Genomic DNA, 26,099 nt, shown 5'->3' with positions numbered 1-26,099 from the left:
AAAAAAAAAGAAAAAGAAAAGAAAAGAAAAGAAAAAAAATCAGGTGGTTTATATGTGGCATACATCCGGCGGCTTCTGGGAAGTGGATGCCGTCACAATGACTTGTCTCTGACTGGCGAATGCTCGCTTGATCATTTCTGCCTGCGAGGAGGACAAGAACAAGATTTTTCAAATACTTTTTCGGAAAGCATTTGGGTGCTCTCAAAACATTTGTCAAGTATACTGTCAGTAATAAATGAGGATTGATTGAGAACTTGAGCACCTCCAATACATAACGATCAGTTACGTACATGTTTCAGGACATCACCCCCTATCTGCTTGCTCTGGCTGTAATATTGATTCAAAGGACCACCGATGATCTCATCAAAGGCCTCAACGGAGGCTGATACAGCTGCAACAAAAATAAAGACAATTCCAATTGTTCAAGCTTGGCATTAAGGTCTGTTCTATGCCTAGAAGCAGGCTCTAACTACAAAATCTGAACGTCATAATATCTTCTTTAAAAACAACACATAAAACACACAACTACATCATACTCAAAACAAAAGTTGTTCAGTAAATCTCTTTAAAATTACCTCCCCCAGCAGACGCTTCGTTGCCGCCACCGGGGCTCGACATTGCCTCCAGACGGCCCACGGCCAACTCCAGCCGCTGCACCAGATTCGCCAGCTCTGCCATACCTACGGGATTAGAAGCGATTAGCAAGGTCTCCCAATCAGGGCGAGGTGACACCAATATGAAGTTATGCTCAAAACCGAGCTAGGTGCTTGTCAACCTCACCGTTGGTTAAAAACAATTTAAGGCTCTTAGTGAATTCACCAGTGCATCAAAAAATTATTGAGTCGCAGCATTTTATAAGACAATAACAATAATGAGCCAACATGGGCAGATCTCCAATTGGACGAGATTCTGATAATCATAAACAATTAAATGTAATTATTTTAACTGAAAATTGAATTACAGCTGAAAAAAAAAAAGTAAAAAATAAATCTAAGACATTTTCTTTGACAAAACTATCCCTGAAACTACTGCTCAGGTTAAAAAAAAAATGCATGGGAAGCAGGTCAGGACTTGAGAAAAGGTATGTACAGGTAAGAGGGACTCCAGGTGTGTTATGAAAGACTTTGTGGGCAAATGTTAGCACATTACACGTTGAAAAACAGCTGTGATTTATTCTTGTCTTTAAACTTTAAAAACACGATCAACCGGTTTGTGATGAACTGACAGAAAGATTACGCAAGACTGCTGTAACCTGACAAATTAAACTACAACTGCACCCACCTGTATTTCAAAATGAGGGATGTGGTACATATGTATGGACATGGTCCATATTGGGAGAAGTATTGTTGCCGAGTAAATGGGCCGGGCTCCTCACCTTCGCCCTTTTTAAGAGCGCCGCAAATTAATTTCTGAGCCAGGCTCTGAGATATAATTAGATTAAGGAAGGACACTCACCACTAATACCCATGACCTAATTGTGTTGTAGTGCCAATAAAAACATGTGCACCTGAAGGGAGTTTTAAACGTTTACATTTCCTGGTGTAAACAGTGTTTGATGACGGGAGCGGCGACTCAAATTGTTGAGCACTGCCTTGCAATACAAATTTAATTCAAGCCACGACAACATTTGTGCACACAAAAATTGGCACCATTAAGTGTCCTCTTTTTTTTTTTTGGGGGGGGGGGGGGGGGGGGGGGTTATAAAGATATGTTGTAAATCACTAACTTAATTTTAAATAAAGCTTTGACATTACAGGTTGGGTCGAACCATTCTGTTTTTTTTTTATGCCAACGTTCATTTTTATGACATTGATAATTTATTTTTTTTAAAGGATTTTTGCATAGATGCTACATATTAAGCTTAAATTGCATCTCACATCTTTTTACCCATTCCACCCTGCCCCAAAACCTATAAAAAAATAAAAATAAATACAAAAGTTGACTATGAAATATAGCATTGCAATGACAATTATACAAAAAAATAAAGAATACATTTTCGGCCTCAATTCCATAGAGCTCCGGACGTGACGTTTACGCAGCCATTCTGGCAGGACAGTAGCAGCGGAAGGCCAAGGATTGACAATGGAGAGAGCAGTGATAAAATTGCCAGCCAATATTCTGTCCAAGTGAATTCACATCTCACTTTGATGAAAAGGACTTCATGAGAGACGTGCAAACTGGATCAGTTGGCTATTAAACATCCTTGTCAAGCACCAGGAGTACTTTTCACAGCTATCGCGATCGCTTTCAGTTTTCCAGATAAGCATACGCTACTGGCAGGATCAATCGGGATGCCTCGGAAAATGGAGGGTTTGGGGCGGGGGGGGGGGGGGGGGGGGATCTAGGGGAGGGCACACCGACGAGGGTCTGTGGGAGGGCAGTCGTGTGGATCAGCCTCGCTGTCAAGCAGGCGCACATGTTGGGCAAGGTTCTTCTTTGCCTGGTGCATAACAGCTGTCTGCCATTGCCAAAGTGTGGCGTTTCCTCAAATTAGCGACAAACTTTTCTATCCTGTCAAAATAGTGTTGTTTACATTTGGTGCAGTGCATTGTGGGATGCGTGACGTCAACGTCCGGCACTCTATTGACATTGTGCTGGTCCTTTTGGTGTGCGCACCACCTAAGGGGGGGGAAAAAAAATAGACATACCGGCCACTCTTCAGTAAAATGGTGTAATATTAGTTCTTTGCAGAGGATAAAGAATCTATGCATGTGAGTACTGTTGTCTTTCTAAATGTGTTGCACCAGTGCTAAGCGCTAAGTGCTCAGTCTATTATACGGAAATGATTGAGCCTGTCACAAATAATCTAGACAACAAAAGTCATTTAACACCTGTTTCTTCAGTCACAAATGCTATAGTCATATCAAATTGAGGCTTGGACATTTACAGAGCTTTACGCATGTCTTGCTTTTCTCGAATTCAAGGCTGACAAAAAAAATAAAATAAAAATTAGGGGTCAAAAATCAAAGGTCGCAAATTTCACTGAGGAATCGTCAACATTAAAACGGCTAATAAAGAAAACAACCACAATTTTTTGGTTTTTGGTTTTATTTTGGCCATATCACCCACTTGAAACTTATTTTTAATCAAGTTGTTGAGTGTTGCTTTAATAAAAATGTTAAATCTATCACAACTACTATGTTTAATAGATGAAGGAACCCCGGCTTGATAAGTCATGTGATGTTTGCAACAATTTCCATGCATCCAACAGCAGCGGCTTATCTAATTCGTGTAGTGGATCATGTAAACTACAGATTCAAATAGATCACACAACACATGCAAACAGGTGACCACAGATCTTCATTCAGAATGCTTTCTAAAAACCTGGCTAATGATCTCGTTTGGTTCTTTCTCAGCATATGAAGATCACTGTTGCTTTTGTGTTTGCCCAGTAGCCATGGTTACCAGGTGGCCAATGTCAATGCCGGTCTACTTTGAAATTTCAGAAACATTATTATTTCAAGTTTCTATTAAAAGGAGGAGTCGTTAATTTTCAGAAATAAAAACATTGTTGGACTCGGTCAGTCGATAAATAACTAACCCAACTTTAATTGGAATTTCCCTCATTTTAACCCCCTACCTTATTTGTGAGCCTTCAACTAGAAAAATAAAAGACAAAAAGTCTATTACTTCCACATTTAGCTCTGCAAATGTCCTAGCTTCAATTTGATATATGATTATTTGTAACTGATGACTTTTTTGTTGAGTTTATACAACACTTAAATCTTCTAATACATGATTATAGCCTGTAGATTAGAGACCTACGTACATTTGTGGGAGAGGTTTGTTGTCAAATAGCACCACCATTCAGCGGGAAGAAAGCCTGTGAGAGGTTCAGGGGCAGTGAGACTTCACATTAAAAAGGTGCGTTCCGGTTGCCATCGGAAAATCGGCTATTCCATCACAAAAATCTGAGCTCACCTTTGAAGGCGCCTATGTTTCGCACAAACATGGAAACTTTATCAAAATATGTTTTCAGCATTGTTGTGGTTTTTGTCGATGTGAGATTAGTTATAAAGTACTACCTGGTGTTACCAATATGTTGCTGTAATGTCTTTTTTTTTTAAAAACACGCTAATTCGAAATATCCGTAAAATAGCTTGTCCTGTTCGTTTGCAACGCTTTCGAAAGAAAACATATACCAATTCTTTGTCTGCTTTACGAATCGTAACCTCATACGAAACTCTTTACAGTACGTGACGTTAGCAACACGCCATTTCTTTAAGGTGGTTTTTAATCGACAAAAAAACGTGTTTGTTAAAAGCGTGAGCCAAACAAACGCCGAACGACCTCACTTCCGATGTGCAGCACGAAAACGAAGACAGGCGCATTGCCTCCAATTAATGCAATCATGCACTTTAAATCGCCAAATGAAACACTCTTGTCATTATTTACAATTCATGCTGGTATGAAGGTGGAGCACGGATTGGAAAATCGTCTGGCTGGCAGCGGTTCAAGTTCAGGCAAGTTCAGGCAATGACCTTTTCATAAAAGTACAACAACTCAATGATATATTGTATAAGATAAATTGTACGTAACTGTGCCTCGATATGGAAAGGTCCCTTTTCGACATGGCGCAGGGGGATGCCGCAAACTAGCAACCGTAACTGGCGTTTAATTTAAAAGGCGGTGTACACACAAATCGCTTACATAATGCGTCTGGCTTTTCACGCCTTCTCCCTTTGCAGCTTTCGCCTCATTTCGACATTTCCTGGTTCTCGTCGCAAACACGCCCTCCCGGTGTTAGCACGATTATGCCATGGTTTCTTTTGCTTATGATACACACTTAAAAAAATAATATAGCCCATCTTCATTTGCTTTATTCGACTAAAATGAGCAAACAGTCGAAATCATTCAAATATGTGCTAAAACGATGCTGCCGCTGTTGCTGCTAACACTGTTAGCAACATCGGCTAACCGGGTGTGTTAGCGTCCCACTGATTGCAATGATTTCTGAATGATGAGGCGGAGCTCCGTTTTGTTTTACGCTAGACTGAAAAATACAACCGAAAACCCAACTGCAAGTACAATAAACGCGAGTTTACCTCCCAATGCGGGTCAAGCGGTCACTCGCTGGTTGATTCGGACGTCGGGTTGTGTAGTAGCCTGAACGAAGCAGACCGGGCTTGGTCTTTTTCTCTTCCTGGATGAACTTACCCAGCTGTCACCGCGCTTCGTTTCCGCCCTTGTCCGCTCGACCCGTTCCTTTGCCATATAAGGTGCGCGAGCCGCACACGGAAAGGGGGAAAAAAAAAAAGAGGAGAAAAGCGGAAAATAATACGCGTTTTTCTGTTATTTCATGACAGTGTCGCGCTCTGCAGGGAGAACGTATTCTGAATGCAAATGAAGTCATCATATGCATGACAGTATTTTTGTAAATGAGTTTTCAACCCAGTCTTGGTGGTCCAGTACCACTGCATACTGTATTCTGTATAATTTAATTAGGTTTAATTTCTGTAACTTGTATTCATCCTAATAACCCACTTGATTTAAAAACTCACCTGTTCTATATTGATAACTTTTGAATTTACCCGAAGCTAAATGACTTTACATCATTCTAATATTAGGATTAAAGTTTTAAACTGTAAAACCCCACATTGCCCATAATGCACTATTGCAGCTAGCTGCAATACACAATCTTTCAAAACGTCTTTGTCACGAAAAGCAGACTTTATCTTTTTTTTTCTTTTTTTTTTCCCCCCAACTATTTGTAATCTCTCAATTTGGCAAAGCTGTTCCACAAGAATAAAAAACAAAAAGAGCGAGAAAGAGATTAGAACCTGGTCAGTGAAACATGGAGGACGTTATGTTAAAGATGTTCAGTCATTATTTTGACTGTTTTGAAAGGTCACAAATAACATTTGGCATTTATTTAATGATTTAGTGACAAACTTTACTTCAGCTTCAATAATACTGAAGGCAATTATCCATAATAAAATTATTATGGCTCTATTCTCGTAATGGAGTGGCAAAGGGACAATCGAGTTAAGAGGTTAATAAAGGTCAACAAAAAGATGATCACATCTGTTCGGGTTGGGTTTCCAGTACAAGGAGTGATCATTTTGTATCTATCCAATGTGCCCATTCATTTGCATCAGTTGACCAATTTTCCATCTTCCTGTAAGGTATGTGCATGGAACTTTTTAGATCTGAATGGTTAATTGCACTCAGTAAGGAACATTCGTTTACATAAGCAAGTGTCTTTCACAGGAGAATAAAATGAAAAGTCTTTATTGTAATTCCCAGATTATCCAGTTGTATCAGGTCACATAGAACACAAGCGTAATCCTTCCCTCTAAACCAAATTGAAAACATTTTAAAATTACTCTCCCGTCATCATTGCTCCCCATTCTTTGTTTCTGCCTTCACAGTGGACTCCAGCAGAGTCAAGGTCAATCCATGGCAGTTTTGATTTTTGTTGTTGTCTTGAATCAGCTTTTTTAAGAGTGTTTCCAGGTGTGGCCAGTTGCAAAGAAGATGGGAGAATGTTCGCATTTTCAAAAGATGACTTGGCACTTGGGTGTGCTTAATTTTACTTTGTGTACAGCTCACATGAAGAAAAAACAAACTTGCACTGCTGCTCTGGAGAGGAGAATGTTGTGCAGCAGATTTGACCTCATCATGAGATGATCTGACAAGTACAAGTACACGTTTATCTGCAAAACATTACAAAGTGATTGCTTCACATTAATGACAGACTGAGATGAGACGGTGACGTAAATCCTTTCAACATTCAACGCCGTGTTTCACATTCTGCATGCAACGTGATCACAAAGTGGAAACGCGCCCGACGAAGACGCTTGAATATAATCCATACACAAAAATAATCATGTTTAATTAAATAGACCTCTGTGTTGTGTAGCCACGACAAACTACTAGTTTAAGAAAAATGATAGAAATAAATCATTTGGTTGTAGCTCGTTCTTCACATACACTAACTGAACGCTCCTGTCTTGCGATATATTCACAACAGACTAACGTAATTGTGTTCTAAATAAAAACAAATGCAATCAAGCATTAAGATGCCGTGACGATACTTCAAAATGAAATCAAAGTGCATCAAGCGTTGAATCACAGCAAGGAAGAATTGGTTAAAAGTGGTCTTCATTCATGTTGCATTCCAGTGGCTTCATTTGTGCGGAGCGGAACCTTCAGAATAAAAGCAGCATTTTGGCTCGATGCATTTGACTGACAGGCAAACAAACAGATACCTACACTCACATACAACACTTTGAAGAAATACATTTTGGCACATCAGCCAGGAAAAAAAAATAAAAAATCAGGCACACACATACAGTTGTACGTCCAAACACACGGAACATGCAGGTGGTGAGTCCAGAATGGAAGTGCAAGCGGTCATGCACTTTTTATTTTTATTTTTTTAATTTGTTACTGTTTGTGATCCGGTAACTCTGGATTTATGGTCAGTGTTTGTTAGTGTCAAGCTAACCTGTAACAGTGTGACGACAGTTCATGTGCATTCATGCAGGTCGATGAGAAGCAAGTTTGGGAAGTATGACACGGGGCTTTGCTGGTTTTAGCTTGTGAGTCACCCTGGTCAGTTTCAATAAACGAGTCCTTCTATTTCTCTATTCAAAACACAGTGCTCACTCCCAAAAACGTTTTTTTCCTCTGCCGTGGCTCAGTTTTTCAGTGTTAACGACGTTTCGAGTTCCAGGTGATGGAATGAAGAAGCATCAAGGACGGATCTGTGCGAGTGTCACCTCGTTTTTTTTTTTTTTTTTTGCTATAGCAGCTCTTCTCTGTGCTTCTTTCCTCTCACGGGAGCCTGGCCGTTCCTCAAGGAGCCGTTCTGCGCTCGCAGAAGATGACCGCGCTCCTGCTCCGTCCACGAAAACCCGACCTGCGCCTCGTCGCTTTCCAGGTCCGAGTCGGAGTGCATGAGGGCGGAGGAGGTGGGGGCGGGTACTGGCTTGATGCGGCCTGGTGAGATGGCGGCAGAGAAGTGTTAGGGAAGGGCAAGGTAACTTCATTTATAGAGCACATGAAATGGCAACATTTAAGCAACTAAAAGATTTCAAAATATTGAAAAGCAAAGGAAATAAATCAATATTTAACATTTAACGCATAAAATTGTGTTCCCACATGAATGATGCTAACTTCCTGTTGGCATTTGAATGGGATCTTCCCTTCACTTTGAGCATTAGCGCTAGGCTAGCGCTGTTTTACTAACAAAGTTTGTTGTGTATTTAAATATACAGTGGACGTGATTCTTATCGTAGTATGTTTAGTTTTACAGTTAACTCCAACTGGGGTGTCATTAAACAGCTTAAAAGACACTTAGGGACAACAGAATAACCAGCATAAGAGATCCTACACACTCGGAGGCCCTAGAAATAAAAAGTACACAGTAAATTTTACTCTAAACAGTCTTTACAGTAAAATTTACACTTGGAAGAGTAAATGGTAATTTTCAGAGTACATTTACTCAAAAGTATTTTTACTGTGTGTGAGACAATTGTTGTGCAGAGTTTATTCCTCAACCCTTGAGTAATTTTTTTTTTAAATACGTTAATCTAGTAAAATCTTGTATTTTTTATTTTTTTTAAACCCCTTTCAAACTCTACTTAGAATTTGAGTGAAAAAAGTTTACTAGGTTTTTGTCATGGGATAGGCCAATTCTCTTGTACACAGTAAAAATACTTTGAGTAAAATTTAGTGTGAATATTTTACTCTCTTCCAAGTGTAAATTTTACTCTTGATTTTTTAAATATGTACTCTACAAAAATATACTGTGTAGCTTTCTGAAATTACTAAGAGACCGTAGCATTACATTGATTTTAAAAATGCGTAAAATAATCAAAATTTAAAAAAAAAGCCATTTTAAAGGGATAAGTCACTTATTTAACCATTATAGTAATAAATAGTTAATATTTTGTCTATAATTAATTTGATACTTTAATTATTTCTCACATACAATTAGTACTGTTAAAAACACATTTTGCAACTTGCTGTCGACTGAAAATGACATCACAAGGGCTCAGGTAACCAATCACAGCTCACCTGTTTTCTAAGTTTGGTCATGTGACATTCACAAGCTGAGCTGTGATTGGTTACCTGAGCCCTTGTAATGTAATTTTCAGTCTACAGCAAGTTGCAAAATGTGTTTTTAAAGGTTCTAATTGTACATGAAAAATAGTATATAAAATATCAAATTTATTATGGGCGAAATATTAATTTTTGAGTGCCAAAAATGGCTAAATAAATTTAAGAATGTATACTTTGGCCTGACTTCACCTCCATTAGCAAGTTATTCTACTACCGTGCAGCAGAACAGCTAAATGCTGCTTCACCATGTTTGCTTTGAAACCTGGACTTAAGTGTAGTCACTGTGTGCACGTTATTGACTCACCCGGGACTTACAACATCCAAATGTGTCATTCTTACCAGCTCTGGGTGGTTGGAGCTCCAGCGCGTCTTGCTCGTCAGCTTCCAGCATTTTATAACGGCTTTTTGTTCTGCGCGCTTTGCTCTTACGTCTTGGAGGAGAAGGGAGGGAACAAAAAATTTCATGAGTCGGGAGTTATGTCGGATGCAACCACCTGGCGCTTGAATCTCACTTTTTTTTTTTTTCCTATCTCGCGTGCTTTGTCACAGTGCTACTTCTTCACAAGATTGATCTCACCTGTCACAGAAACACACACACCCCCAGACAACGGTCGCCACAGCAACCACAATCATAAAGGACGCGATGGTCACGTAGAGTACGCTCCACTCTGCAAGCAAATACAAAAATAGCATGATTATTTTTGGCAGTTAATGTTTTGTCAACATTTGAGTGCTTGACTTGAATCGGTCTCATCTTTACCGCAGTTGCTCTCCGCATCGCCCAACTGGGCTCGGATGAAGTTCTCCATCCAGAACGGTTGGCACACGCAGCGTCGCGTGAACGAGTCACACTCGCCGTGACTGGAGCAGTTCAGCTGGCAGACTGAGGGAGGACGGCGGATGGAAATGGTCACCGGCGGCATTTTGTGACTAAACTACGGAATATGAGCTTATCAGCAAAATCCCGCTGTTTTTTATCAACATCAGAAGGCGGACGTTTTTGCAACTTGCTGTCCATGTGAGCCGTGATTGGTCGACGGCTGAGCTCCGAACAACTGTGATGTCATCTTCAGTCAACGGCAAGTGGCAAAATGGCCGCCGCCATTAACTCATATTCCACAAATGTAATACTAATCAGTGAGGTCACATTTAAAATATTATGGTCAAGAAATGTTTAAGGTTGACTTCCCCTTTAAACAGTGTTAAGAAGTAGAGTAGGGAACTCACTGACAGTGTCCACCCGCCGGGCTTTGTAAATGAGAAAGTCGTTCTTCTGTTTACGCAGTTTGTTGCGTAGGTTGAGTGCGACGCTGTGACCGGGCAGAGGAGGGCGCCCTGGACCGCCTGACACCAGGAAGACCAACCTGGTACTAAGGCCATGGGAAAAGTAGCACTTGGGTTAAAATTAGTGCTGTCAAAGTTAAAGCGTTAACTAATTCATTAATCACAATAAATTATCGCATTCATCATGTATTAACGCAGATTAATCACTAGGGATGTAACGATATCCAAATGTCACGATACGATATTATCGCGATATGAAGCTCACGATATAATTATCACGATATTGTGGGGGGGATTGGCGATATTTAAAAAAGGTCACAATATTGTGAAAAAAAAATACTAAAAAAGCACAATATTGTGCTTTTGTACATAACATCGTTATGTTATTATTATTATGTTTTATTATGTTATGTTGTTAATGCACGCACACATTGAGTTCCTCCACATATTGACTTGCTTCACAGGCATATTACGTTCCCCTTCATCTGGCAATTAGCGTAGATTTTAAACATAGAAGGGCCAAAACATCCCTCATGAATATTAAACTGCACTAGAAAAACTAGCCACCAGAGGGTGCTAGAACTGCACAAATGGAAATCAACCTGACTTTTTTAATAGATGTGTTGCATTTAAATATCGTGAACATGACGATGATGATATTGTGGCAGTGTTAATATCACGATATTGCACTTATGGTTACATCCCTATTAATCACACTATGAATTTTGACCGCAGATGATCCTTTACCTGACAGCGGATGTTTACATGAAAGGTAGTACAGGTTGTGTTTGAGCAATAAACATGCATACATACATGCATTAAAGTAAAGCATTTCATAGATGTTTGCGTATGATGTTCAGAATATTTGTTCATGTCAAACTATCGGGGTCTTTTTTTTTTTTTTTAAATTATGCAAGTAATTAACTGATTAGAAAAAGAGGTTGTGAAGTGGGTGTGAAGTGGATCAAAAAATGTTGAAGACGTCCTCATAACATTAAATATCGAAAGAATTAACACATAACAGGTGCTCTTTAAATTTGGCAGGCAAAAAATGTTGCTAAAAAGCCTTTTTAATTAAGTGATTAATTGTAATTAACTCATTCACTCCCAGACATTTTCAGAGAAGCAATCCCGTTCGCTCCCGGCTGTTTTACTGAATTTTGACTGATTTTGCAAGGGCCACAGAATATTGTGCTCTATTGCTATAAAAGCATGGAACCTACCAAAAGAAAGATTAGTCTCTTCTTTCTTCAGGAAAAAAATAGCAAAATTAGCAATTAGCATAAGAAGAGAGCTAAGTTTAATCAGTTTTCACAAATTAATTTAAAATTGTAAGTAATTTAGCTTTTTTTCTACATGGCCCTGGTTGATCTCCTTTGCTCTGCTGCCACCTGCTGGCCGTTTGTGTAATAACTACAATTTCTGCAACCGTTCTTTGCAGCTGAGAGGCTGCATCAAAGCCTTCTGTATGCTCAGGCATAAAAACAAACCAAAAAAAAAAAATGTATAAATACGTCTTTGGGACACTTAAAACATTTAAAAGAAAAAACGTATTTACACGTTACTGGGAGCAAATGAGCTAATCAAAATTTTAAGATGTGATTAATCTGATTAAAAAATGTAATGGTTTGACAGCTCTTGTTAAAATGTAAATATAAAACAAAAAAAACAAAAAAACAAGTAGGCTATTCATTTAACGAAGTATATAACTACTCACCTGTGCTCATTGAACGCACCAATCTCTCGAACAATGATGTCGCTATCGAGGACGCCAAGCAAGACTCCCACCTGCCGCAGCAGCATGTCACGTTGACGGTGGGAAACCTGCGTTATGGGGACCTCCAAGACCAGCTCCACCTGGTCGCGCTCCCACGGGTCTGACCGAAACAACAAGAGCGTAAAAACCAAACAAAATGCTTCAGTGGTTGGAAAATAGTTTGGAGATTTTCTCATTTGTGTGTGTGTGTACCTGGTTTGACCTCCACTGTCCCGCCGTCCGTGCTGGTTTGACCTTTGCTGTCGGTGACAGACAGGGTGAAGCTGTACTTTCCCTGCACCAGGTTTCCCAGAAATAAGACAGCTTGGTGATCAGAGTTGTTGAGCACATCCTGTGGAAAAACAAGTGGGACGTTTGTTTGGCTAAACAACAAGTTTGAACCTCTATTTCCTGTCTGGCAAGATGCCTTTCAACTGTCTCGCCACACTTGATGAACAGATGAGGTGTTCTCAAAAGTGAAAGTGTGGATTACTGATAACATTTGATGAATAAATAAGGGGGTTAGAAAACTGGAAAGAGATGTTGGCAGCACCAGTTAAAAACAGTCAACTGTCAAAAACAACCAGAAGAAATACCTTTCAAAATATGACTGATCTATTTTCAAAAAGTCTCTTATCGTCTCACCCCGGCCGCTGGGCTGCTGTCATCTCTGGTCCACAGGTAGCTTATGCCACCTTTATCATCAGTGGAGTGCGACCCATCCAGGGTGGCGGTCCGCGCAGGCAGAGAGACGGGTGGGCTGGAAACCACGCGAGCGACGGGTGGTTGGTCCAGTTCTGGGATGAAAGATATTTACGTTTCAATTAAAAGTATGATTTTTCACTTTGCAACACTTTTCTCCCAAAATATCTTTACAATAGTCTTTTTTTATTTGACCATTTATGACTGAAACGTGTGCATTGTGGACGTGAAGAAGGGAAAGTGCAGTTTCATATTTCGGCCACAGGTGGCAGTAGCGGAATTCAATTTTCTGCGTTCAGTAGCTTTAAGTGGATTCCAGTGCAGTAAAGTCAACCTGTCACAAATTCCATCAGAAAAATCCACCTTAAAAATGTATGTAAAATTTGAGACAACAAAATAATTTTTCAATAGTGCCAAATAATGTAAACAACCAAACAAATTATACCCTCACCTAGGGGCTGTTCAATTATGGGAAAAATAATAATCACTATTATTTTGGCAATAATTGAAATCAACATTATTCAAACAATACAAAACAAGAAAATGTTGAAGCATTAAAAAATATTAAGAACAATAAAAAAAAATAGAAACACTAATTATGTAAGTTCCTTTTGGATCAAATTATAATAATATATAGTTATTTAATATATAGTTATTTACTTATGTTCGCAAAAAGTTGATACAGCAAACACAATCATAAAGCATGTGCATGAGTGTCATTCATTTTTTGGTACAAAAAAAAAATGTTTAAAGGGATACTTGACTCAAAAGTTAATATTTTGTCTATAATTAATGTGGTAACTTCATTATTTTTCATGTACAATTAATACCTTTAAAAAGTAATTTTCTACTTGCTGTCGACTGATGATGACATCACCTGTGCTGAGGAAGTAGGTAACGACCAATAATGGCTCAGTATATCATGAAGTTATCAAATTTCATTCTGGTTAAACGTAAAAAAACAAAAAAAACAAATAAAAAATAACAAGACAAATAAAACTCTTTGAAACACTATACATGTTCCTTTTGGATGAAACAAAATGTATTAAATGAGTTATTTTAAAATTAAAAGAATAAGGTGCAAATGTATAAATTTAAACAACACAAAAACTAGTATTGATAATCTTTTCTTTTTTTTTTTATGATTATTGTTGTGAAGTGCAATAACTGAAATAAGAATTGAATTTCGATTAATTGCACAACCCTGGCCTCACCTTCTCTGACGATGACCGTGACCGTGTCGCTACTCTGCAGCTTCCTCTCGTCGGTCACTGTCAGGGTGAACTCGTACGTGCCCACCTCCAGACCTGTCACCGTGGCAACGGCACCGTCTGCGTTCTCAATCTTCACACCGTCAGGACCCCTGGCAGAGGAACAGATGGCGTGACAGCGAATTTACAGCATGACGTGAGAAACAGAAAGTGACGCTAATTTCTAGTTCAACTTTTTATTTCGTTTATTTTTGTTTTGTTTGAGCTGTCACTTAAAGCTACGTACTTGGTCTGTTTCCAATGGTAGGTGACTATCTTTTGGTCATCGCTGCTCTTACTGCCATCCAGCATAGTTCGATCAACCGGTAGCGTCAGTTCTTTTTCCGGGCCTGCATCTGCCTTTGGCGGTTTATTGTTTTCTATGGGATGAAGTGAGATAGAAATTAGATTAGAATCTACCTCATACTATAACCAAACATGTGATGTGCAGTTTAACCTGGCTGCACAATAACAGTGACATAGGCTGTGGCTTGCTGTCCAGCAGAGTCTGTCACAGTTAGTTGGAAGGTGTAATCGCCCTCTTGCATGGCTGACAGCTGCAAGATGGGCGTGCGCACGCCCTGAAAAATACAAACGCTGATTAATTTGAATAATTTTCCTTTTACAGAAACATGCTATTCGCGTCGTGGTTGGATGTGGATGCAGAGACCACACTAATCCAATATTTATACAACTAAAGAATTTAAAATTCAACGAATTGATTGAGCTTAACGGCCTTAAAATAAAGCCCATCATGGAATGTTACCAATTATTATTTTTTATTAATTAATTTTATTTATTTGATGTGCCGTGTTCAAAAAATAAATAAATAAATAAATCAATGAAGACTCACTTGCATCTCAACCACTTTGTCTTTGCTCTCAGGACTGAGGGACCATTCATAGGCGAGGGAGTCGTGGTCATCTGTGCTCTGGTTGCCATACAGAGTGATGGAATTACGTGGCAAAGTGATAACCTGCAATACAGAAACAAAACAAAACAAAAACAAAAATAGACAAAAATAAGTAAGTAGTATGGCTATAAATGATAAATTCAGAATCTGATGGTTACTAAGTTCCCTAAGAAGTTTTTGCTGGTGACACACAAAACAAACACATCCAAAATGATAACCTGAAAGCAAACTAATATAAATGTAGACATTATTTATTGCACCAAAATGTTGACCTGGTTTGGCCCGGCGATGGCCACAGGCTTGTAATCCTTGGCTTTGTTGACAGACAGGGTGGCCTGTGTGGAGTCTTGGGCGCCATCCGAGTCGGTGACAGTCAAACTGGCAAAGGAAAACAAATAGATAATGCAAATAAAAAAACAGATTCAGTGCAGATGTCCGCTTCATAAAATAAGTTAACTACTTGAATGTGTAGTTCCCTGGAACCAAGTTGGTGAGGGTGAGGACGGCCGTGTTGGCAGACACTTTCTCCTCCCTCAGGGGACCTTTGACCTCTTCCCAGTGCCAGGCCACTACTTTGTCGTCATCTGTGCTCTCTGGAGAAAACCAAAAAACAGAAAAATGCTTTAAAAAGGGCCACATTCAACACATAATTACACGTGTGTGTTGATCCAAAAACTCACGGCTGCCATCTATCACCGTAGAGCTTGTTGGCAAGGAGATCTCTTGGAACTTTGGGGAAACTACGGCAACGGGGGGCTTGTTTACCCGCGGCTCTGTCAGGTGGAAAACAAGAAGTTAGCATGCTTAGTGAGGTGTGAAGCGCTTGTAAGTGGCTGAGGCACAAAACCAATGTTTGTGTAGGAATCAAACAAAATACGAGAGTCAGACCCATAAGCACCGATATATCTTCATTAGAACTTGCATGTTGTGTAGAATACTATTTTTTTAAATATATTACCACTTTGTATCATCCATAAACACTTTTTAAAGGAATACTTGACTCATTGAGTCATTTTCAGCAGTAAAAAGTTAATATTTTGTCTAGAATTAATGTGCTAACTTCATTATTTTTCCATGTAACAATTAATAGCTTTAAAAAGTAATTTTTTGTACTTGCTGTCGACTGATGATGACATCACCTGTGCTGAGAAAGTAGATAACGACCAATCATGGCACAGTTCGCTGACCAACCCCAGAAAACAGGTGAGCCATGATTGTCGTTACAGACTTCCTCAGCACAGGTGATGTCATCTTCAGTCGTCAGCAAGAGGAAAAAAAATGTTTGTAAAGGTATTAATTGTACTTGAAAAATAATGAAGTTATTAACTCATTTGCTCCCAATAACGTGTAAATACGTTATTTTTAATGTTTTAAGTGTCCCAAAGACGTATTTATACGTTTTTTGTTGCTTTTTTTATGCTAGAGCATACAGAAGGATTTGATGCAGCCTCTCAACTGCAAAGAATGGTTGCAGAAATGGTAGTTATTACACAAACGGCCAACAGGTGGCAGCAGAGCAAAGGAGATCAACCAGGGCCATGTTGAAAAAAAGCTAAATTACTTACAATTTTAAATAGATTTGTGAAAACTGATGAAGCTTAACTCTCTTCTAATGCTAATTGCTGCAAAACGGAAACAGATAGAAACATACTTTTTTTTTCCTGATGAAAGAAGAGATATTAATCTTTCTTTTGATAGGTTCCATGCTTTTATAGCCATAGAACACAATATTCTGCAGGCCTTGCAAAATCAGTCAAAATCCAGTAAAACAGCCGGGAGCGAACGGGATTGCTTCTGTGAAAATGGCTGGGAGTGAATGAGTTAAAATGAATTCTGGACAAAATATGAACTTTTCACTGCTGAAAAAACGTTCAACGAGTCAAGTATCCCTTCAAAAAAAATAATTACATCAATATCTTAAATGCTAGAGGTGGCCTACAATTTTTCCATCAGTATTACTGCCGCACCACTTACTTCCTAACTAGATGTATGAAAAAAAATGGATGGCATAAACTGTTGAAATGATCAAGTATCTTGCTTGTTATAACACAGGAGATAATAAAGCAAATAGATGTAAACAGATCTCTTATTTGAACATATTACATGTTATGTATGAACACACTGACACATTTCCATTATTCACAACGTTGAAAATCAAAATCCATGTACAGTAAAAATACACCATATACTAGTAATAGCCTGTTTTTTTCTAATACTTTGTTCACATTTTGGGGGAAAACAATAATACTGAATGTTCATCAGCGTTTTTGGGAGTTTGTTTAAAAAAAAAAAAAAAAAAAAAAAAAAAAAAAAGAAAGGCCCATCAAATTGTTTTTGTTTTCCCTTACCTGGTTTGACAGTGACATTGACGTAACCTTCTCCGTGGGCCCCTCCCCCATCCACGGTCACCTCAAACTCGTACAGACCAACCGTGAGCTGAGAAAATAAAACAAGTACAGCAATCTGAAAGTGGAAGTGATCTTAAAGTGACTATGGTTACATGCATGAAGTAATAGAGCGTTATTGGCAGTATTCTGTGAAAGTCTAATACAGCTTTAAAGTTGAGTGTCAGATTAAAGTGTATTTTGCATCAATTGCAAAATGAATATGGAGGCTGTACCTTGCTGAGTTTCAGCGTCTTTCTGTGCTTTCCTTCCATCTCCCCGCTGTAATCTTTTGGATGCGTTATCAGACGCCAGTCAAATGCATACTTTGTATCTGTTGGGGAGCAGTGCAACAAAAAAAAAAGCCAGTAAATAAAAAACTGCTCATGCCTTAATTCAGATAAGGATAATAAAAAAAAAAGATGGGAATCTCATTTTGTTTCATTCAAGCGTGTCAAAATGGGATAAACGAAATGATGCACGACATGAATCAAATTCTGGGTCTTACCTGGCGGAGGGGGTGGCACCACAAAGGCGTTCAGCTCGACCGAGCTGCGCGGCAGCGTGACCTCCACGCTCTCCCCCGCCGACACCACCAGCTCCCTCACTGCCACGGAAAACAGAATCAGGTGATGCCAACAAGTAACGGAAAGACGGCAACAAAGTTGGCACTCTTCAGGGTTAATGTCCTGGGACAGGGATTTTTTTTTTTTTTTTTTTTATTGGAACAAATTAAATATTTACAAAATGTTCGCTTCCCTTGTTAGGAGTGTTTTTTTGTTTTTTTTATAAGCCACAAAGTGTCAAACTACATGAAATTTTAATGTAGCTGGAGTAAGACGATACTAACGTTTGTATTATTATTGCCTTGTGAAAAAATCAGCTTCTCAAAAGGAAAAGAACCGCTAAACAAACAAACAAAACTTTTGCCAATAAAAGCTGACTGCATCTGGGCCGAAGGTTGACAACCAGTCACATGTGTTGACAATTATAGATGTCCCACAGTCTGTATAATGTGCCAATCACTTAAGCTTATTTCAAACCAGAGATGACCTTTATACAATATCTCCTTTGACACTAGTGTGTATACAGCAGTTGCTCATTCCATGCTGTGCAGTCAAAAGAGCTCAATACTGTCGTGTGCCACAACGTGCATTCTACTTCCTGTTAAAACGTTTCAGTTGTAAAGACAAGTCATTTTTCTGTCAATAGGTGAAACCGACTACACAAGCTCTTCTTGTTTGTTTATTAAAAGCCGCCTGTCAGCACATTCCTGTGCACATCCATGTAACCTCACCTGCACTGTGGAAGAAGTACGAACAATATGTAAAGATCACAAGAGAAAAGTACAGTAGTGACTTCTAGACTATACTTGGACAACAGCATGCTAAAAACCTACAAATCTGCCAAGAGGCAAATTGAATATCAACTTATGTGAGGATTCAAAGTATGCATTTCTTACCAGCCGGTGTTGGCGTCACGCTGAAGGTAGTTGCTGTGGGTGTGCCGACGTCACTATTATTGGAAGACGTAGCAGTGTCTAAAATGGTGGCGTTCTGCTGTGAGGCATGTTCGCTAGTCCTGTTGGTTATATGAGTGACGTTCTTTTGGTCTGCTTGTGGAAGCATGCTTGGGTTGGGCACCAACAGCGCTGATTCAAGTTTGGAGTTTTCCTGAACAAAGAGTAAATATTACCTTTTTTTTTTTTTTTTTTTTTAACAACTGCGTCAATTTAATTACTAAAAACAGATAAGTTCAGAATATCGGTATAGTAGATTACAGCCCTTTCAAATCTTAAACTGTAAAGGTCTCGAGCAAAGTCTTGGTTCTAGTTAACTCATTCACTGCCACCCCAGTAAAAAATTGTTTTGACGCCAATAGTCGTCAATGGGAGTGAAAGAGTTAAAATTGATAATAGGGATACTTGACTCATTTAGCCATTTTCAGCAATAAAAACTAAAGTGAGTATTTTGTCTAGAATTAATTTGATAATTTCATTATTTTTCATGTACAATTAAAACCTTTAAAAACACATTTTTCCACTTGCTGTCGAATGAAAATGACATCACAGGTAACCGACCAATCACGGCTAACCTGTTTTCTGGGTTTGGTCATGTGACGTTCGCAAACTGAGCCATGATTGGCTGTTAAGTTAACCGAATCCTCAGCACACATGATGTCGTTTTCAGTTGACAACAAATGGCAAAATGTGTTTTAAAGGTATTAATGTATATGAAAAATAATGTTATCACATTAATTATAGACACAATATTATCTTCTTACTGCTGAAAACAGCTAAATGAGTCAAGTATCCCTTTAAAAGGGTTGGGTAAGGAAGCAAAAACTGAATAACAATCTTAAAGAAAGGATCACCATATACCCATATACATGAACCAGTAATTACCATGCTGGGCTGTTCTGGTTGCACGTCATGTCCTGCCTGGCGAACCTTCCTCCCTCTTATTGTAGCAGAACCCTTAAAAAAAAAGAAAGAAAAAAAAAAAAAAGACCATAAATATAGTATTTCAATAATAAGAATAATAATTTAAAAAAAAGAAAAAAAAAAGACATAGCCTATTTGTCCATTTAAAATACATTAAAATATAATATCTTAATAAATACAAGAAATTAAAATGAAATTTTAAAAAAATACAATAAAAACAATAAATAAAAACAAACAAATAAACAAATAAATACTGTCAATTAACCAGCCATACCTTGCTTAGTATCTGAAAAAGCCCGAGAGACTCCTGATCAGGTTGGGGCAGAAACAGGATGGGGCAGCCCCCTTTTAGCGAGCAACTCAGAAGCACGCATCGCCCACCGAGGCTCCACACAGCGCTGCAACTTGGCCTCAAGCAGCAGGTCTCCCAGCATGTGGGCCCACCTCTGCCGGCCGCGAGAGGGTACCAGCCCAGGCCGACCACGCTTGTCCAGTGGAGCCCCAGCACGCCTCCGGTAACACGGCACACATCTGCTGATACACCTGGAGGGAGTCAGAGGACGTCTATTATTATAAATGGCCATTTTGGGGGAAATCATGTTGGACTGATTTATGTTACCAGACCGCTCTTGCAGTGTCATGTTAAAATCCTGCTGCCGACAGATACAAGGCTAATTGTCTGAGAGATGCTAGTTTGGGTTCGGGTGCAGCATGTGATGATGAATGTGCCATTAATTTATTGCAGCCCACCCAAAAAAAATACATAATAATAATAATAATAATAATAATAATAATAATAATAATAATAATAATAATAATAATAATAATACACTTTTTTGGTAATATGTTTTTAACAGAAAAAAAAATATGGTAGTTCGGTACTTAATACAAACATACAGGAATAACAATTATATAGGATGTTAAAAAAAAATAAAAATAAAAAAAAATAAAAGCATGATAAAATACAGAAGACCATGGTAACTAAGCTGCAGTCTTAGTCATTTTCAAGAGATTAAAGCACATATGTGCTCAAATGGAAATTTTTAAACGTATATAAACACAGAAACATTCAAGTTTCCCATTACACTGGTCTGCATAAAATAAATAAATAAATACATAAATAAATAAATTTAATAAATAAATAAAATCTGTCAACTGCTGTTTGTTGTGATAGTTAGCTGCTATCTTCACACAACTCAAGACATTTGATTGAAGCAAAATAAATTAACTAAAAAAAATTGTTGATTAACTGCACCAGGCAAAAACAAAGTATCACCTTCATCTATGACGAATGCTGCCATGCAACATGCCAACCAGCTCATCTTGCTCAAGCACCTTTCAACATATTTGGAGAGGAAGTCAGGCATCAGGCTTTTCATGACAGTAAGTAAAGTCACTCGGAGAGTTTCTTGGCTCAACTGTCACTTGGCATCACTGACTGCGAGAGGGTCAAATAACAAACTATTTATGCTTGAAGCTTTGACTAAAATTTTCTCAGAAAAGCAGACATAAAACCACATCTTGAGTAATCAGCCCCGTCAGCAGCTGAAGGAGGAAATTAGGCTTTTCCCTGACAAAACGAGATGCCCGCTGATCAGAGCCCAAAGCACATTATGCAATAAACACAAAACTCCGCCCTCTGAGCCCATCCGTACCGGCAGTCATCTGTCAGTGCGGTGAGCTGCTGCAGTCTGTTACTCGTTGGTGGCATTATAGCACTCCCACATGCAGTGAATGGAACAATAATGATCATTTAGAGCTTTTTATTTTCCAAGCATAGCAGAAACCCGGATGATCACTTTTAGTCTTGTAGAGCAGACGCACAGATTACTATTCAGCATTGAGTATTCTGATCTTGAAGGCCTTCAATTGATGTTGTGTTGACAACATTTTGAAAAGATGACAAATCACTGGTGAAATGTAAACACGATACGGAGAATGGATTCAATGAGAAAGCAAACCGTGCGTTATCTGCAGCAGAAATCTTGCTAGGAAAGAAAACACATGACTTGCTATCACAAAAGAGGATTGTTTGATAAAAAAAAAAAAAAAAAAAACACTTTGGCCTCTGTTTAGTCACTCCCCTCTTCTTCTGTCACACAGCATCCACTCACACAGAGCAATTATTGTTCTGGTTCACATTGTAACCCCCCGACACACTATTTAGTCCACTAGTCCGACGGCTCTGATTGGATCAGATGACTAAAGACAACAAACAAGCAAAACGCAGCAAAGGATTCCAAAGAGGATGAGGACACACCTTCAGCAACCACAGTGACTCTGTTGCAGATGTCAATTTGTTATCAGTCCCCAGTCAATAAATGTTCTTTAATGATTTTAATTGAGTTTGCTTTTACCTGTGGGAGGAGCCAAAAGCCAGAGGTAGGTCAGCGGCAGGAGGAGGAGGTGTGGTAAACTCCAAGTGAGTAGATGCTGGTATGCAGAAGACATTTTAAAAAACCTAAAGGGAGAAGAAGATACTGTACGTTACATGACATGTATGTTGACAACTTTTCAAGCGACATTCTCAGACACACCCAGGAAACAAGAAAGTGTGGCATACATTTCTCAAAGTGCCGCCAATAGAAACGTTGCACCTGTTTAACAACTGGAGCCTGCCGACGGCGTCTACTTTTACCTTTCGCCCGGCAGCCAGACGCTGCTGGGTGGAGCTGAGGGAAGTCAGTGATTGGTGGAGGACGAACGTGACCGACGGCGTGCGGAGGAGATGCAGCATGGCCGCCAGTGGGGCCCTCACAGGATCAGATGATCAAACTCAAAGCTGGAGATGAGAGGGTAGCGGGAGAATATCAAACAATTAAGCAATAAATATTATTGTAAGCAGCAAAATCCACCAGTTTTAATCTATCTCATGGAGCGGCCATTTTATCACTTGCTGTCGACTGAAAATGACATCACAATTGCTAAGGGCTGAGGAAACGACCAATCACAGCGAATGACCAATCACGGCTCAGCATGCAAATATCACATGATCAACCTCAGACAGCAGGTGAGCTGCGATTGGTCATTATCTGAGCGACTGTGATGTCATTTTCAGTCCACATAGTGGCAAAATGGCCGCCCCATGAGATGGATAAAAATGGGCAAATTTTGATGCTTAAATCGTTTTCAACAAAAACAATATTAATCAGAATGTTGTGTTTAGACTAGTGAGGGTGCATTGAACATATTATTGTCAAGAAAATTTGGTAGTTGACTTCTGGTTGATATTAAATCATCTTTGTCAATTATGCCACGTTACCAAGATGGTAAACATTGTGCAATAATTGTATACACCAAATATCATTTGATTCATTGTTAATTATTATTTAATAACTATTAATTCATTTAAAAAGGTCTTAATTTTATCATGTTGGTAATATTTTAGTTAATGATTTTAGCAAGAAGGCTCACAATATTACACATGCAAGCCTTCCGACACTGTAACAACCTACTAAATACAACCACAGTCATAATGAGAACTCCTCGGGTAACCATTTTATGTGAAATTAACATTTAATTAACACAATCCATCTAGATTTGATGTCTTCTTCCCGAGAAAGTGCAAGAGCGGATTCAACAAGATACAGTAATTGACTAGTGAATATTTTTTAGTTTTGTCAGCTGGGGTGTCGAGACGTCCCATCAGGGGACTATTACAAGCTAATCAGGAAATAAATCAAGCAGCTCTCACCCGCATCTGCAGCGTAAACAGTTTGTGCAAGCAAAACAGACGCTCCATATCAGCAAATCATTTTTTACCAGGTACACACAGCAGCACTTCGAAAGCCTTTTGGCTTCTCAAGCTGACACAAACCTGATTACACGGTCTGCCTCCATCCCCTCCGGCAGCCTCCGAGCATTCGAGGTAAAAAAAAAAAAAAAAATAGTCCAGGTAAAAATAATCCAGTGCAAAAAAAAAGTGATTTAATCACATTTGTTCCACCTTGTGGTTAAAGATTTCTTCTTGATTGCCTCAAGGCTGGGTGAGACTGGCAACATGTGCAGCAGCAGGCGTCACTTAGGTCACCTGGGTTGACGACAGCTTGGCGACCTTTCAGTCTAAAAGGCTCCTTTTCTCCTGAGAATCTCCATCAGAACAATGGCCTCTGTGACAACGAGACGGGGGTCTCAGCTTCTTTTTTTTTTTTCCCCACTCCTCGTCCTCAGCTGAAGAGAAGCTCACTTGCCAGTCAGGTGGGGGCCTCTCTTGAATGCCAAATCCCACGCACAATTTCTCCAGGCTTTTAAAAGAAGAAATCCATTTGAATCAATTTTCACCTTAAACAGGCGGATTTTTATTACAGAAGCATTTGGAAAATTAATATATCAAAGTAGTAGCCATGTTATGCATCTATTTTCATATTAGGAATGATTGCTTAATCTGTGGAACTGTATATAATGTCACACAAGAGCTGCATCAAAAATAGCAGATCCTAACATAACAATTCTTAGTTTTGCTTGACGCTGCTGTAGACGCACGGCTAAAAATAATAATTAAAAAGCATGTGAATGATTGTGGTTTCAATAACAGGTGGAGAACTACATGCAAATTAACTACAGGTTGCAGTACCTACCCTATGACATCATCCTCTTTAATAATGTCCTTTCAAGTGTCAGTCAAATCTTGTTTTTATAATAGGATTAATACACAATAGCCACTGGTGTGTGTAGTTTCACACCAGATCGTATTTTGTGTGAATGTGAAACAACACAGAACTGACCAAAACCAATAAGATGAATGGATGCAATAAATGCATTGGCATGTTATACATTGAAAAACACTAGATAAATGGTGGATATACAGCAGTGTATATTTTAGCCATAAACAGGTTTTAGAAAAGACTGATTGCCTTTTCTTGAGTCATATATGAGGCCGATCGCTACAGCTTGGCGAGTCCATTGCATTAACACGCCATTACAGACGACTGGATCGGGAATCTGCCGCATCTGGTGGATCATTTCAACGCTCTGCATAGCCAAATAGTAATGTACCTGTTCAATCCTGTTTCCTTTAAGGCACCTTGAGCCTAACAGCTGCTGGCATCTCTATGACTTATTTACACGCTGTGGACACGGGTTCAACGCGTGTTTTTCAAAATATTGCTTCCAACAAAACATTTCAAAACAAACTGGAGTCGGACGTATTCGTCCTCCACTTTGCGCGATAGCCGTCGCTTGTTAAATCCTCGTTGTCCCCCTCAGTACAGTAAATTGGGTCACTATCCTTCTCACTTGCTCAGATGATGTGCCCCGGCCCCCTCTAAGCTCCACCAAGCTACTTATAAACTATAAATGTATTTCCGGTGGTAATTTCAAAATAAAATAACTTACACACCAGGTATTTAAATGTTTAATTAGATGACGACGCAACGGCATACACATTCACGCTTCAAAAACATTAAACAGTTATAGTAGCCTCATAATATATGCTGTAGAATCTTTACAGATGTGAACGTAAACATTTCGACGCCGCAGTGGTTAATGAAGGACAAATTACTGTATCCTATTTCCGGTCTGCGCCACTCGTGATGAACCACGACCATAGACGAAATGGGAAGCCGTAACACTTACCCATTCGAATTTATTGCAAGACTCTGAATTGCAGTAGACAATTCAATAAAGCCAACAAATGGCGTATGGTGAAATTGTTCGATAATCGCGGCCAACTCCGCTTCATCAACGTTTCAAAATGGACAAAAATGGCGACGGCACCTTCCAACAACCGTTGCTACGATTGGTCAACTGATCTCGTCAGAGCGTTTTCATTGGCTGTTCATAGTTTTACTTTGCTATTCCATATCCGGCGCGAGTTCACAAGAAACGTACGCGAACCAAGTAAGTTATTTTTAAATAAATCAGTCATCTTTCCTCATTCCTCTTTACAATGGTCCAGACGAACTGCTAAAACACCGTGGAGTGGATCATGCTGGTTTTCCTGATAGCAGTGCGTTGCTAACCGCTAATAACCCTTTTTGCAGTACTTTTCTCGATGACACGTTGCTGACAACAGTCAGGCCACGATGGCTGACGGCGCTACAGTTGACGCGAGCGGTCAGTTCTCCGGAGAAGAGGAGCAACCAGGAGGAGAAGAAAGTGCAGGAGGAGGTCCAGATGATGAAGCGGGACGTGGTTTGACGGATGCAAAGAGGGAAGTGTTGGAGAGATGCCTCCACGCTCTCAAACATGCTAAAAATGATAGCCAGACTTTGGCTGCACTTCTTTTGGTACGTCCCTGCTTATCTAATGATATCATAAGATGAATTTGTTGTAATAATGTATATGCATCAAGCAACAT

The 26,099-nt window shown here is 39.2% G+C and overlaps 3 protein-coding genes and 1 long non-coding RNA gene across 11 annotated transcripts in view; 2 read left to right on the top strand and 2 right to left on the bottom strand.

The window, feature by feature from the left end:
* cap1 (CAP, adenylate cyclase-associated protein 1 (yeast)) overlaps positions 1-5,207 on the bottom strand; it is a 12,331-nt gene extending 7,124 nt beyond the window's left edge. The window contains exons 1-5 of one of the 4 annotated variants that reach the window (XM_077506611.1): positions 5,046-5,179; positions 3,770-3,823; positions 576-680; positions 291-391; positions 64-141 (exon numbers count right to left, since the gene is read on the bottom strand). In XM_077506611.1, the coding sequence (XP_077362737.1) occupies positions 64-141; positions 291-391; positions 576-678 (282 nt within the window). In that variant the 5' untranslated portion in view covers positions 679-680; positions 3,770-3,823; positions 5,046-5,179. Of the gene's footprint in view, positions 1-63; positions 142-290; positions 392-575; positions 681-3,769; positions 3,824-3,921; positions 4,143-4,539; positions 4,565-5,045 lie in introns of those variants that run through there. The other 3 variants (XM_077506608.1, XM_077506610.1, XM_077506609.1) reach the window with 3 other exon arrangements.
* Positions 3,947-11,193, top strand: LOC144007202 (uncharacterized). The gene is made up of 2 exons (XR_013280113.1): positions 3,947-4,463; positions 9,835-11,193. It is a non-coding gene; the product is annotated as an uncharacterized LOC144007202 (long non-coding RNA).
* Positions 6,216-25,533, bottom strand: kiaa0319l (KIAA0319-like ortholog). 5 transcript variants are annotated; one of them, XM_077506604.1, is made up of 25 exons: positions 25,376-25,533; positions 23,619-24,045; positions 22,440-22,583; positions 22,159-22,262; positions 20,076-20,344; positions 19,763-19,834; positions 18,821-19,031; positions 17,867-17,965; positions 17,595-17,692; positions 17,323-17,410; positions 15,655-15,747; positions 15,435-15,567; positions 15,247-15,352; positions 14,915-15,037; positions 14,519-14,642; positions 14,309-14,441; positions 14,026-14,174; positions 12,755-12,906; positions 12,323-12,461; positions 12,071-12,230; positions 10,297-10,439; positions 9,830-9,952; positions 9,647-9,737; positions 9,409-9,500; positions 6,216-7,944 (listed from the first exon to the last, which is right to left on the bottom strand). In XM_077506604.1, exons 4-25 carry the CDS (start codon positions 22,250-22,252, stop codon positions 7,748-7,750), a joined length of 2,889 nt encoding a protein of 962 aa, XP_077362730.1. In that variant the 5' UTR covers positions 22,253-22,262; positions 22,440-22,583; positions 23,619-24,045; positions 25,376-25,533; the 3' UTR covers positions 6,216-7,747. The 5 variants fall into 5 exon arrangements, with proteins under 5 accessions (XP_077362730.1, XP_077362731.1, XP_077362729.1 ...); XM_077506605.1 differs by lacking the exon at positions 25,376-25,533 and adding an exon at positions 24,797-25,110 and having other exon boundaries at positions 23,496-24,045; XM_077506603.1 differs by lacking the exon at positions 25,376-25,533 and adding an exon at positions 24,797-25,110 and having other exon boundaries at positions 23,564-24,045.
* Positions 25,290-26,099, top strand: part of ncdn (neurochondrin) — a 9,053-nt gene continuing 8,243 nt past the window's right edge. Inside the window, exons 1-2 of the mRNA XM_077506607.1 lie at positions 25,290-25,639; positions 25,783-26,028. Of these exons, the coding sequence (XP_077362733.1) occupies positions 25,825-26,028 (204 nt within the window). The 5' untranslated portion in view covers positions 25,290-25,639; positions 25,783-25,824. The remainder of the gene's footprint in view (positions 25,640-25,782; positions 26,029-26,099) is intronic.

The sequence above is a fragment of the Festucalex cinctus genome, chromosome 19 (genome assembly GCF_051991245.1).
Source record: "Festucalex cinctus isolate MCC-2025b chromosome 19, RoL_Fcin_1.0, whole genome shotgun sequence".
In the NCBI taxonomy this organism is placed as follows: Eukaryota; Metazoa; Chordata; class Actinopteri; order Syngnathiformes; family Syngnathidae; genus Festucalex; species Festucalex cinctus.
This window is presented reverse-complemented; position numbering and strand designations above follow the sequence as displayed.

What these genes read in the sequence shown, in the direction of transcription:
- kiaa0319l (XM_077506604.1), bottom strand. Translation starts at nt 22,252, where the DNA reads ATGTCTTCTGCATACCAGCATCTACTCACTTGGAGTTTACCACACCTC. An exon ending in CAATGTCACTGTCAAACCAG is followed by an intron (nt 15,748 to 17,322) that starts GTAAGGGAAAAC and finishes TCCACCTGACAG; the next exon opens with AGCCGCGGGTAAACAAGCCC. An exon ending in TGTGTGTGTTTCTGTGACAG is followed by an intron (nt 9,501 to 9,646) that starts GTGAGATCAATC and finishes TTCTCCTCCAAG; the next exon opens with ACGTAAGAGCAAAGCGCGCA.